General features: G+C 41.3%; 2 protein-coding genes across 2 annotated transcripts; both read right to left on the bottom strand.

Moving 5' to 3' along the window:
* Positions 1-486: 486 nt before the first annotated feature.
* On the bottom strand, positions 487-2332 carry LOC140268880 (relaxin-3 receptor 1-like). Its single transcript, XM_072363875.1, has 3 exons — positions 2135-2332; positions 1466-1909; positions 487-1380 (listed from the first exon to the last, which is right to left on the bottom strand). Exons 1-3 carry the CDS (start codon positions 2330-2332, stop codon positions 766-768), a joined length of 1257 nt encoding a protein of 418 aa, XP_072219976.1. The 3' UTR covers positions 487-765.
* A 4023-nt stretch (positions 2333-6355) lies between these two features.
* Positions 6356-13656, bottom strand: LOC140269414 (cyclic AMP-responsive element-binding protein 3-like protein 3-B). The gene is made up of 9 exons (XM_072364486.1): positions 13570-13656; positions 12999-13266; positions 11292-11422; positions 10955-11065; positions 10685-10791; positions 8190-8258; positions 7174-7258; positions 6753-6846; positions 6356-6665 (listed from the first exon to the last, which is right to left on the bottom strand). Exons 1-9 carry the CDS (start codon positions 13654-13656, stop codon positions 6460-6462), a joined length of 1158 nt encoding a protein of 385 aa, XP_072220587.1. The 3' UTR covers positions 6356-6459.
* Between the last annotated feature and the right edge of the window lie 752 nt (positions 13657-14408).

Genomic DNA, 14408 nt, shown 5'->3' with positions numbered 1-14408 from the left:
GGATGTAACATCACAGTCAATAAATTGAATTGGACTGTGTTATTGAAGTCCCTCGAGATGATATTTGTTGTGATTTGGTGCTATATAAATAAAACTGAATTGAATTGAAAAACAATTCTCCGTGCGAGCCCTACATATGTACTGCCATACATATGAATTTTTTTTTGCCACAAAGATGCCATTAGAAGCCCACAGAAATCTCAAGCGACCATAAAGCAAAATGGTGTGGTGCCGGTCTGGAAACCAAAGTGAAGCAAAAGCGTTACCGCTCGAAACTAGTTAGGTGTGGATCCTGCCTTGGCCAATTAGTGTTTGTAACTTCCCCTTTCTCTCCCACCACGTCTGCTCTCAACTGTCACCATTAAATAAAGGCTTAAAACAAGCAAAAAAGAAAAATCCGAAAAACTGTAAGGAAATAACGGCTGAAATTGGGTGATATTTCCGTTGATGATCATGGTCAGATTACACAATTGAAAATAGGCAATTATATGTCATTATTTTGAGAGGCCTCATCTTTTGTTGGTGCAATTTCTTTGGTTCATTTGCATCAACTGTAATAGCAGATTTGTGTTTGGTTATTGTTTTAATCAGGTTTGAATGATTTAGCTATGACAAACAGGCAGTTGGCTTACCTTAGTTTAGCATAAGGGCTGGGAATAGTTCATTAATACACAATGTTTGTTCGTCAGATATATACAATAACTATACAGAAAGAAAGCAAATAATTCCCTTTACCAAAATATCAGTGGTCTGTGACAGAATCAATCACATGTTGCTGTTCTTGTTCATCACAACCATGTTGGGTGGAGCTTCCTCTACCTGTCTTCCTCTTATAGTCAGTGAGAGAACATTCCGGATGGAGTGAGAAACTCTCAGGAGAAGCTCCTTCAGTCCTGCTCTGTACTCTTTTCGGATCAGGCAGTAGAGCACAGGGTTGAGACAGCTGTTGGCATGGGCGAGACACACAGTCAGGGGAAAGGCGTAGGCCTGGGTGTTGTAGAAGGCTTTACTGAAGGGCACCAAGTCGAACTTGATCAGAACCCCCCACAAGGTAAGAGCCTGGTTGGGCAGCCAGCAGATGAAAAAGGACAAAACTACGATGGTGACAGAGCGGGTGACTTTAGATCGACGGCGGTGTCGTCCTTTTTCATACTCTGACTTCTCCATGCCACTATCACTGCCCGCCACACTGCCTACAACGCGGCGGCTCAGGATGAACCTCAACAGGAGGAGGTAGCACACTGAGATGACAATCAGAGGAACAATAAATCCCAGAAGGACTTTCTGTGTTTGGTAGAGTCCAAGCAGGACTTGGGGATCCCAGTGACCTGAGTCGGAGTCAGAGAACCGAACTAAGCACAGCTCATCATCTGCAGACACCTGTGAACATAACAACTGCGTCAAAGGATGCTCACTTAAACAAAAAGCAAGTCAGGACTGATGGCGGAATATCAGTTCAACAAACCTGAACCGTGGTGGAGTAGAAAGCATGAGGCAGTGTGGCCACCAGTGACACCACCCAAATGGCAGAACTGGCCCACTTGGCTCGAGCAGTGTCGATCCTGGGGCTGTTCATCTTCAGGGAGGTAACCAGGGAGCGGTAACGGGTGACGCTCATGGCAGTGAGGAAGAAGACGCTGGCGTACATGTTCATGGTGGTGACTGAGCTTACAATCTTGCACATGACCATACCAAAGGGCCACTGGAAGTCCAACACTGTGTCCACAGCCCAGAAGGGCAAAGTGAGGACAAACTGGAGGTCTGTAATTGCCAGGCTCATCACGAAGCAGTCGATGGAGGAGTGGTGATGGCCCCGGCGGCGGGAGTGAAGCAGGAAGAGGGCGAGGAGGTTACCCACAAGCCCCAGGACACACACCACCAGGTAGACCAGAGCAATGACAACACGCACCTGTCACACACACAGACCTGCATTTCATTAAACTGTTCTGTGTTTTCTGTAAATTGACTCGAAAGTGCGCACAGACAGATTAAAAGGAAAAATATGAGAACAAATACTGGAATTTCCTTACAGCAAAAAAAAAATAAAAAATACTTGTGCTGTATTACTGTCCTGCCTGACACATCTTTCTGATTTCAACCAGCTGGAATTAGTAATGAAGGTAATTGAACCTACTGGCAAGTTGGCGCTGTCTCCGTGCAGATCAATTGAGGACTCTTTAGAAAGGATGTGAAGCCAGCATTTGAGAGAAAGGTTAAAAGCCGGCAGGTTGGAAGCTGCTCCTGTGGGACTGACCAGCTCGGATATTTCATCCTCCTCTCCTCCGCACGCACTCAGCGCGGTCATGGGTCCCGAGCTGCTGTTGCCCTGCATTACTGTGCAGAGCAAAACCGACTTAGTTTTTGAAACAAGGTCTCGGTTCTTACTCTTCTGCAAGGTTAACTTCCAAACTGAGGGTGCAGAGGTTTAAATTAAAAAAAAACATCCTTCTCGTCCTGCTTTTATTGTTCAATTCCTCATTCCATACATGACGCGTCTCTTCGTATGTAGTTATTGCTCAAAAATGAAAATGACAAGATTTTTAATGGGAGAGCTGATCATTTCCTACTTTTGCGCGTTTAGCCGTGAGTCTGAAACGATGCAACTGCCTCTCCATCCTGTGAATCTGCGCGCACCCACGGACTCAGGTCTTTTATACTCGCTGGGCTCCCAGTTCACCACTTGACGGCGCGCTGTGGATGCGCACAGTTCATCCAGTGTCAATACGCTTTTATCATTATTAGAGTACATACACTAATGGGACTATCAGATTGTCTCATAACTTTTAGGTTATTTTCTGTTTACACTGAAAGTCTTGTCGCGTAAGATATGGCTAAAAACAAACAAACAGATAAAACCTTGTGTGTGTGCAATATTTTGTTGTTTTGTTGTTCACCTAAAGCTGTATCTTTTATTTTTTATTTATTTCAAGGTCAGGTAGATCCGGGTAATTTTTCTTTTTTTTTTTTTTACTATGTCCTGACATTTAAAACCTTTGTTATTGTGATTGACCAATGGACACATTTTCTCAAACAGCTTTCTTACTAACCCAGTATTAAGACTGATGGAAATACACATGGCATCTGCCCTGGTCTCTCTCTGCAAAGCAGTTAATTTACATTCTGCTGAATCTTTACAAGATGCTTAAAGATGTTGACTTTAATTGCCATCAGTTTGATTTTACAGCCTCTTAAAAGTATGTGGGGAGCAGCTTACACTGAGTGACTGTTTTGTACGTGTGAGATCACAGGTCTAAATATGCAAACAATGAGTGGAAAGTAAATTTCTGTTTGTGCTAATGTTACAACGGATGTTTCTCTTAGTCTAGGTGAAAATACAGAGATTGTGTCAGCAAAACAAATATACAGTGGATGATAATGAATGAGGGTGCTCTAGAGCGAGTTGCACCTCTTATGGAAATAGTTCTCGATGTTAAGATTATTCCAAATGAGACAACTGTTGGCTCTGTAAGCCTTGTTAGTCAGACAGAGTCTTATCCAGCCAAGGACATTCACTGCCTGCCTTTGGTTACCAGAGCATAGAACAGACACTCTGAGTGGTTGCCTCGGCATTACAGTGCAAAGAATCTTACAGCTGAGAAAGTCATGAGCATCATTTCAATACGTATGTGGCAACAGTTCATAATCAGCTGCCCTATAAACTCTTATGGAGTGACAGTGAGGGCATCATTTTCTCCAAAAATGCCCCATTTCATATCAATACAATTTGCTTGTCTTCTACAAACACAACATTCTACCTTCTGCTTTATAATGATATTATTTACCAAAAGTTATATGAGGGTTCACGAGGATACTTTTTTTTTCTTTTGCTACTTCACCAAATTTTCTGGGACACCTCTGTGTATGACCTCTAAAGAATAATAGCCTTCAGAGGAGGCTCCCAAGAATGTTTCCAAAAAGATCTCTAAAAGGTTTTACAAAACAACTTTAAGAGAATCTCTGGGGAGTTTTCCCCTAAGGCTCCCTGAAGGTTGTTGCATGCTAACACATCCACACACAGAAAAATGTATCGTTTTTTTTCTGAAGTTATATGTTTTAATAATAATCAGAGTCAAGGGAGCAAAATCTTCTGAGTCTCGAGCTTGTTATTGTGATATTCTGCTACATCGTTCTTGCTCTAATGCACGTGAGCCCCCCACCCCCCCCCCCCAAATGGACTAATGCTGCAAAGATAATTATATGATATATTTTGCCTCAGTAGGATGTTATCCTCAGGTAACATCACTTTAATTCAAACCTGACGTGATCAATTTTCTTAGTGAATTTCCATCTGCCTCCCTATCACTACAACACCACTGCTTGATGCTGTCTGATCAATAATTCATTTATGACTCCAAGCGAGAGTGGATATTGTAGACTACTTGTATTTTTGGTTCAGAATTTCTGAAATCGTTATTTCTTTAAATTGTTAAGCGCACATTCGCAGCTGTCAACGTGAGCAGCAGCACCCGAGAGAGGATTATTATGTGGAAAACAGGCAAGATTTTTGAAATGCTGAAGCTGTGAGTTCAAGTTCATACGGCACAACTACCTATATATAGAAAGCAGGTTGTTTATGTTAGTTAACTCTGTCATACTGACATTTAGCTTAAAGGCTATCAGAGCAAGCATGACTGCTCGCCTTTTAAATTCAATCTTGGAAAAAAAATCTGAACATCACCTGTTTAATACCCATCAAGTGTATAACGTGTGTGTAAATCCTCCAAAGTCACACGGCTTATCAAATATACTGCCAGAGTGCCTCCAGCAGTTTGGCATGTATTTCAGGAAAACATCAACACATACAGTTTGGAAGAAAAAAAACATCTTGTGGGACTGCTCTCAGCTGAACTTCCATTGTTTACAGGTCAATAAGAAGAGATCAAGCAAATGAAGGAAATGAAGTTTAGTGAAGCACAAGGTTTTTTGATGACTATGTCCCAATGGATCATTACAGCGGAGTGGTGACATGAACAAAGAATGTGGATAGGACAGGACACCTCAATTCAAGGCAGATGGCGGAGACTCTGAATCAGACAACAAAAGGAAGATGAGATTTAAATACAAGGAGGAAGGCTAATTTGGCTCGAACAAGAGGGAAGAAGATCCAGCGGTTTCACATGTCGAACAGTATACCATCACTACAACATGATAGATTTGAACAAGCAATCTCACACTAGAAGCCCAAGAGATTCAACCAAGTCCACCCCCCCCTCCAAAAAAAAAAAGGGATGAAGAGGAGGTGAGATGGAAGAAATCTTATGTATTGAATTCATAGCAAAGTGTCATTAAGCTGATGCACCAAAGAAGCAAATCACTATCTTCCACACTGTGCGCCTCATTCTAGCAGAAAGAATATAGTGCACTGCATGCACAGTATATGTACTGATTAGGAATTGAGCATAAAGGTAAAACCATTATGTTGCTATTAGTTGATGCTGTGGTGCTGAGTGATGGAGCTTTCCCAATGATTGTTGCTCTCTCAGTATGTTTTGATACAATTCCATCAGAGCCTGCCTTCAAAACGAGGGGCATAGCTCACACACACACACACACACACACGCACACACACTGAGTATGAAGTTTCACAACAATATGACAGTAGACTATGCTGACGTTGTGTGGTGCTCAGCACTATTTTTTTGCATGTAAAGACAGAAATACAAGCAATCTATGGATAATTGTTCACTGCCTTGATCATAGTTCACCTCCAAATGTCTTCAGAACAAAACAGTTTGCAGGCAAAATCTGCCCTGCTTTATTTTCTGCTTGAATTGAATTGGCAGTTATTAATGCCACACAATGAAAATACTCTTTAAGGCTCTTGCATTCAGTGAGAAAGGAACTGTCAGCAGTCTGCGCTTGCATTTGCATATATACACACATAATGAACAATAAAACTTCAAAACAGTTTAAAACAGTGACCAGCATGCCAGTTCCTTCATATGGCTGGTTTTCGGCCCAGTCCTGTTAAAACAAATGCCCAGTCGCTCTAATGGCCAGCTGGCACATTAGATAGGCCAAATATAAGTAGGCCTTGTGTAAATTGCTTCCACGGTTTATGGCAATACTGAAGAATAAAAACAATTCCAACATTTACTTTGGGCTCCTCAACATTTCACTGACTTGTTATAAAAAACACTTAAAATTATTTTAGTCATTCTTAGCTATATACATTTAAGAGAATAACAGGATGCAGCAGCAAACATATACTTGGGGTTTATTTTACAGATCCGTTAGGTTTAAATAAAACTTTGGCAGTATAAGTAATAAACAATCCACCGGGTCCTTCAGGATTTTTTCGCAAAGCAAAGGAAAATTTTCGAACACCTGAGTGGATGACCTCCTCACTGACCATACTTCAGAGAGGACAATTTGGTTAAAAGCAGCATCTTCTGGTTGAATGTTTGTGCTTTGGAGAGCCACCAGCAAGCATGTCGACACTCCTTTGACACTCTTTTGCTACATCTTTCTCCTCGGGTGAGGCCAGTAATTATCCTTGTCTCTGTGATCCTGGTGGTGAGAGGAGGGGAAGTCTGAAGTCCAGGCCTGTAGCTTCTCTGTCAGGCCTGCCAGGGCTTCAAAGCCCCTGAAGATAGAGGGGAAGGGAAGAGAGGGAGGAGTGACGTCTCTTGCTTCATCCACCGACTGCAATGAGCGAGATGAGACTGAAAGGCAGAGACGTGGCGGAGATGAGCGAGCGTGTGTTTGCAGATGTGCATGCGTGAGGAAAATGGAAATGTGTGTCTACAGACCTTTGGTCTCTGTATACTCTGCCTGTCTCTGTTGGTTGTAAGGGTTGGGCTGAAGATTTGAGGAAATGAGCAGAGAGAAGGAGAGCAGCAAAACCTGGACACAAATACAGATGGCAGGATGAAAAGGGGCCAAGTGGAGAAAACACAAATGAGAAGGATATTAATAAACACACAGGGGTGAAATTAAAGGGACTTATCAGGGATGGCTTACATAGCATCTTGAAGAAAATATGAGCATTGGTTAAATTCAAACAATTACTAATTTACAACCTTAAAGATATCAAGCTGTAATAATTATGCCTTTTGCCACAGTGCTGTCTATGCAATATCTACTGCTTCTGTATTTGTTAGAAAGGATGCAATGCATTTAAACACTTTGCCACTGGTATGAATGGATGTAACAAAGTGGAATGCATCTCACCAAGATGCAGGTTCCTCTGGTTGTTGCTTTGTGGGAACTATTAGGGAAGAGAGCCTGTAGCCGCCTAAGTTGCTCCAGCAGAGCACTGTAGTACAATGAGAAGCAAAAAGATAAGAGATGTATATAGTATTTCACAAGAGGGCCAACAGATGAAATACAGGCATCTTTTTGCAGGATTTTTGATCTTTTGCAACTGAAGCAAAAATAAAAGGGAGCAGCATGCTACAGGGAAAAATATGTGATTCTGGCTTCTTCTTCCAGCTTCGGCAGGAAAGCAACATGAGGACATGGCAGAATGCAGCAAGGTCAGGAAAAACAGTTTTCTTTTTCTAATCTTTAGTCTGGTCATTTTACACCAACATAATGAGGAATGCATGATTTTTTTTCTCCCTCCAAAGGTGAGAACCTGAGGCCATCTGAATTTTCATCAGCAAAACACTGACTGACATGGTCCAACTCACAGCAGGTTGACAAAAGAAGACACGACTCAAATGATAACAGACGTAGCACCACGTACATACAGACAGAAGCCAGAGTGAAAATAAATGGAGGCTTGATATAATTTCAACAAAACATATTGAGAGAGTTTTGTTGGGTTTATTTCTTGAAAACTGTTTGATCAATATGTGAATGGTGCAATAAGACAGGCTTGCTTCAGTATACGTTTGCAAATTTCTACAAAAAAAAATTTCACCTTTTGCTATCAGGGGTATTTTTATATGTTTTTTCACCAATTTAACTAAGACAATTGCCTCTCTGACCATATACTGCACATACAGTCATGTAAAAAAGAAAGAACATGCTATTCAAAAAGCATATCAACATATAATTTAAAAAATATCTGTTTCTATATTCCTCTCTTTTCCTCTGTTTTCAGCTCTACTCTGTTGTTCAGACAAAAGAAGTTTTTCTTTCTTTCATACCAAAAAAACTCAGCATCTGAAAATGTATCAATCAACTAATGACAATAATCATGATAATCATTTCAGCCTTTGTGTGTTCATGTGGTGACTCACTTGTTGGTGTCCTCCAACTGCTGAATCTTCCTCTGCAGCTCAAGGTTATTAGCACTACATGCAGACATCCTGCAGAAAAAGACAGACGGGAGAAAGAGTGAAAACATACAGGAGTTGAAATGAAGAAAGGACATCAATCAGCATCATTGTAGGATGCTTCGTTGCTTCCCCTCTGCTGACAATTTCTGTCGGCTGGCTATTATCACTCAGACTTTCCTTTCTAGGGAGACCTTCTTTTCTCTTGCCCTCCATTTGTTTACCTGTCATCCTTCATTATAGCCTTCAACTTGTGATAACTCTCCATGGTGATAAGCTCCACTTGCAGCTGGTTTAATTACCAGCGGATGCTGACTGTGCTCAATTGGAGTGACAATCTCAGCCCATCATGAAACTTTTGTTATCAGGATACAACAGAGCTTGTGCTTGAAGGAGATCTTAATAACACACTATTAATGATTTTCAAAAAGCATCAGTTCAGCTTTCCTGTGAACACAAGCAATTATTAGATGAATGAACAAAAGGTTGAAATGCAGAAATGTTTTCTCACATTTACATTATGAAATAAAAATACACTGATGTTTGTCCCTCCATTCATTTGCTACCCCTGCAGTCACAACACATCAAAACACTCTCACAGCCTGCCTTTACTAAGAAAGGGAAACCACAGGCTTTATAACAGTCCAGTGGTGTGAGATACACCCCGTACAAATAACCTGGGTGAGGTGGGGTTGATGAACAATAAACCTGGTGGGAAATAAGAAAAACCAGATGGGATTTGGGGACAGAGGTACATTTATCTGCCCGCTCCACGACGCCGCATTGTTTGTGGAGGTGTGATGGGTTGAAAAAGCCAACATGTGGGAGGCAGGGAGAACTTGTGACAAATTTGCTGGCTGCCTGGATGGTGAGACTCATGCTGCTCAGCCTGGAGATAGAGAGGCAGGAGGAAGACTAAAATGAGATCCGTCTTGGCAAAACCTTCTGTGCCCCTGATGAGTCATGCTGTATGGTCTTTAGATTTTCCTTCAACCTTGCTGTCGCTGTCACACAGAGCGGCTTAGAGGCTCTGTTGAGTCGCTGGTTTTTATGATATAGTACACCCTGCCCACATTAGATACTTTTCAAATACACTGCAGGGAACCCTTTGGGCCAACCCCGTGCTCAGTTCATCATAGGTGTGCTGGATATTCAATTCTACCACATAGATAAGATTATGTAATAGATTCTTATTGTGCACCCCTCTGGTGGTGGCCGTCTGTAGCACTTCAGATAAACTTTTTTGCTTGACTTTGGGTTAAATAGAAAGCACTCTGCAACCAGGTGAATTCTGTGCTCAGAGAATTCTATTGGATTTAAGATTAATAAATCCTAATCCTAACAATTTCATGGCTGAAGAGAAAACTTGAACTGTTTCACCAGATGAGACGTCCACAGGTAGTCCCCAGTAATGCACAGGTTCTTAACGGGTGTATTAAGTCATCCAAACGTTCAGAACTTCTGGCATGACTGCACACAGAGGATAGTCTGCTTCTCGAAAGGTAGGCCAGACAAAATGGTTGTGATACTCCAGTCCACCAAATTGACAAGGTAGCATGCATTTATTTGTCAACCATCATTTGAATTGATCCAACTACTAAAGTAGCAGCTGGCTTACAAAAAAATGGTCCAACTCCTCGGAAGCACGTCAGGAACAGAATCTGAGCCCCACATTCAGGAGGGTAAGATAACTCCACGTTTTTCTGAACGGTTTCTCTTCAGCCGACCCCAGATTAGACACAAAAGAAGCTGAGGGGCAATTTACTCAGTTTGTGTACAAAGTAAATAAGTGGATGTGTTAGAATGCCATCAACTATTTCTTACCCTCACCTCATTCAGAATTTCAATTAGAGGCAATAATGTGTATCTGTCCTGATTTATTTATGTAATTCGATTGATATTTTCAAGCACAAAAACTGTTGCACCAAAAAAACCTAAACTTAATTTAAAATATATTCATCCTCTAGCAATTTACAGGAGCACAAATATGAACCTGCCTGTTAAAAACTTGATTTGACTTTATTATCTTATAAATAAATTACTCTTCTGCAAGGCACATGTATTTTGACCTCAGTGGTAACTGCCTGTTACCTCTGTGTTTCAGCACTTAATACCGTTGATATTAATTCACATTTATCTCTTGTAATTGTTTGCCATGACAGCAACTGATACTCACCTCTTTGACCCTCTATTCAAAACGAACCAAAAGAGTTCTGTGAATTTTAGTGAATTTAGAGTCTCCTCTGAGTAGGGTATTTTCTTTTTTAGAGTGGATGAAAAGGGCTTTACCAATGATAATTGAACATAGTTAAATGGATATTTACCCCTTTAAAATGTGTCTAAGTCAATCAAGTAAATAGACGTTTCAGAGCACAAACAATCTACTCCGGTTAAAAATAAATTTTAGTACGCAGAGATAACGTGTTGAGCGAGGGATGCTGAGCGCAGCTGGCTCCTACCTTCCTTCCAGACTGTCAACATATTCCCTCTTCTTCTTCCTGCTTTCTTGAGCCGAGCGTTTGTTGCGGATTTTCCGCCGGATCTTCTTCAAAACCCTCTCCTCAAACTTGAAAGAACGAAGAATAAAAGGATGAGCGAGACAAAAGTGGGTTGGGTTGTGGTGGCAAAGTGGTGGATGTTGTTTAACTGAGGATACAGACTTAGTGTGAGTGGATGTGTGGGGAGTATGTGTACAGAGACTACTCTGCATATTTATGTGGCTCATGTACCTTGGACAGGGGCAGTTTGCCGGGTAAATGTACCCCTTCTTTAGCCAGAAGCTTCTTCTCATCCTCATTAAGTACAAGCTCCTGCAGGGAATGCTGAGAGGCTTGTTGCATCTGTGAAACAATGCTCCAGTTAAATGGGCTCTCCTTGCAGCTTACTTGAACAAGGCATCACACCGGAATACAGGCCCTATAAAAAATGTGCTCTTTTTTGCTCAGAAAATAGTGAGAACAATTGTACCATAAAGTTCAAACTGCATTTATACATAACAATTTTCTAACATGCTGGTCAGAAAGCTTGAGAAAACTTACATTTTGCAGAAAAATGTTCAACTCTTACTTTCTGTCCCAGGTTTGATAGCAGCAGGTCCTTCACTGTGGGAGTGTGGCTGGGTGATAGCAGGGGATTTTGGTTTGTGGTGAGGTAGTATGTAATTCCAAAGCCCTCCTGGAGGTCAGCAGATTCCCAGCCTGCATGATAAAGCAGAAGAAAAGAGAAAAAAACGATAAACCAGAGCATCATGACTTAAAGAACTGACTCTACTTGCAGTTAGAACAAAAAGCACCCATTTGTGCAAATGTATTAGATACTCTTTATGCAAGGAGAGATAAAAAATGTATCCTTCGTTACAATTATTCATTGAAATCCCAGGAAATAATAACATTGTTGGTCAAAAATGCAAGCAGGCTTTTTTTTGGTAGCTTTGTGTGTCAGTTAAACAGCACATCTACTTCATACACTCTAGCAGGTACATATTGTGTGTGTACAAGCCTCAAGAGAAAGAAAGAGTACATGCAGCATTTCTGGGCTAGATAAGTGGTACCCAGGCTGTATAAAAGCTTTTTCTAAGATGAAAAGAAGACGAAGGCGACGTGATGCAGGTGAAACTGGAGGATGTGGAGGAGTTGTCCTCTTTTGCTGCAAGCAGATGAATCCCAGATTGATTTAAGATGAGAGGATTGGTTGGAGTCTAGATACAGGATAAACTATAATAAAAAAAAGTATAATAAAAAATAAGTGATTTTATTTTGAATTTACTCTGAAATAACATCAAAATGGCGTAATTATTAGGTAAAAAGGTTCAAAGCTATCAAGCCCCCCATGTTTTAAGATCTTAGCAGCACCTCCAGGTATTGATCCGACAGACCCAAGGATCGACTAATCAATGATCCAATTATAGAACAGCCTACCTGCAGCTGAAAATATCACAACTGATGCTGTCATAAAGGGAAAAGCTGTTCACACAAAATTCAGATTCCATTCAGACCCTTGAAAGTATCCCCCACTTTACTTTTATATCCTTTCTGTAAGCAACACTCGCCTCTATGTTTGACATCTTTGTGTTGCTTGAGATTTGGTTGATTCAAATTACTTTTGTCACTGTAGGAAACAATCAGCATGAAAAGGAGCCATTCATATTTTTAAAAAGACAGTTTCTTTACATCATGAATGACATTTGCACAAGCCATTATCCTTCTAAATGTTCAGAAAAAGGAAACATTTCAAATAATTGCTTACTCTTTGAAAAAGATAGCTGTCAGAGACGCAGTTATTAACCCTTATTATTCTACAACATTCTAAAAATCTCACAGTCCCAAAGTTGTCATTTTCTTCCAGCACCCTGTTTTCTGTTTTCTTTTCTTAACCTGACATTTGAACTCCCTGTGGAGACAATCTATGGCTCAATCATGGCTCACTTGGTAGCTCTGAATTTCTCCACTTTCCCATCCTATGTATTCATCCATTTTCTAAACTCCCTTAATTCAATTCAGGGTTGCGGGGGAGCTGGAGCCTATCCCAGCTGTCATTGGGCAAGATACAGGAGACACCCCAGATAGGTTGCCAGTCCATCACAGGGCCACACAGAGACAAACAAAACACAACCATGCACACTCACACTCACTCAGAGGGAAATTTAGAATCACCAGTCAACCTTATATGCATGTTAGGCCCTATCCAGAATTCAAACTGGGAGCCCTCTTGCTGTGAGGCGACAGTGCTAACCACCACACCACCGTGCAGCCCGCTCTCCCATCCTAGTCTTACCTAAATCAATGGAAACATCCGATGTCTTTTCATTTGCTGGTGGCCAGTCCTCCGAGGATGGAGGCGGAAGGAATGTGTGAACGTCAAAGGCTGGGAAAGCAGTGCAGGAGATTGGATGGGGGCTGTCTGTGGGATCTGTCAGGGGGTCCTCGTTAATGCCACTGTCATTGGTGCAGGGTGACCACAGGGGGGAAGCTGGCACAGAGGAGGGCTCATGTAGCAGAGCATTTAAGAAGTCATCAGCTTCACTTCTATGAGAGGTTGTGTTCTGCGGCAAAGGAAGAGATGTACACATCATCACATTAAACCACCACCACCGCTGGATTAACAGATTTAATCAGTCAATCATGTTCCCACACACGAACACATTACTTGCAGCCAAACAGCAGAATATAGAATGAAACTGTAAATGATATCTGACACAAACATGTGTGGCCTCTGCTCACAATGCGGTTCACAGCCAATGTTCACATTTTCATAATGACTTTAATTCGATACGGTCTTGTAATCGTGTTGATCGCTTAGAGACTCCTTTTTGAAGCAAAGAGTGCCGAATGTTCAGGCCACATACATCCTTAATCGTCATCGTCCACGGTTGGTCACTGTGGCAACTGGCTGATTCTTCTGTGTTCCTGAGCAGAACGTCAAAGATATCCATCCCTTCATTCACCTGAAATAAAGAGTGATAAAAGTGAAGAAGCTCCTCAGTTTCCTTTCCAGTTTTAAGCTTAAATCTAAGCAAAAGGACAAATATCCTCCATTGGTTTACGGAAAATTTAAGTCTCTCAGTTTCTCACATAACTTCCTGATGCCGAAATCAATGCAGTCACTTCCACTTTTACCAGCTTTCAAACGAGCAACTTTTCTTTTACCACACCCACACAAAATCAATTCCTACGTGCTAAGCAATAGTTACATCCAGTGATCTTACCCTGTCTGTAGCCAACGTCATTATTCGGACATTGAAGCAGCAAATGAAATTTCAATGAAACAACAGAAAAAGGACCAGTTATAGTTAAAAGCACAGTTGAAAACGCAGTTATATATGAATATGGTCCTCTGGTGCTGTGTTGTGAAGGAGAAATGCCTGAAGGTTTCAAGGGACAAAGTTGAAATGCAATATCATGCAACAGCATTTCCCCAACCCAGTTTATCACTGTCCAATCCAGTGTTTAGCTGACAGCCGAGAGAGCCAATTGGCACAGAAGGAAGACTTACAGAATGGATTAATTAGTCAACGTTAGTCAGAGGTAGTCTAAGTGACCTTTGACGTCAGTTTGAAGACAGTAATTATTCGCTGTGTGCTTTCACATTCATTTCATGTTGGACAGATTTAATTAACTGACTAATTTTTATTGCTTTCAAGGGCGAAAAGTGAAGCGACGCTTTTCATTTGCTCCATTCACTACT

This window comes from Leuresthes tenuis, unplaced genomic scaffold (genome assembly GCF_036924035.1).
Source record: "Leuresthes tenuis unplaced genomic scaffold, fLeuTen1.0.hap1 SCAF_14, whole genome shotgun sequence".
In the NCBI taxonomy this organism is placed as follows: Eukaryota; Metazoa; Chordata; class Actinopteri; order Atheriniformes; family Atherinopsidae; genus Leuresthes; species Leuresthes tenuis.
The sequence above is the reverse complement of the archived record's forward strand: the minus strand, read 5'-3'. Positions and strand labels throughout refer to the sequence as shown.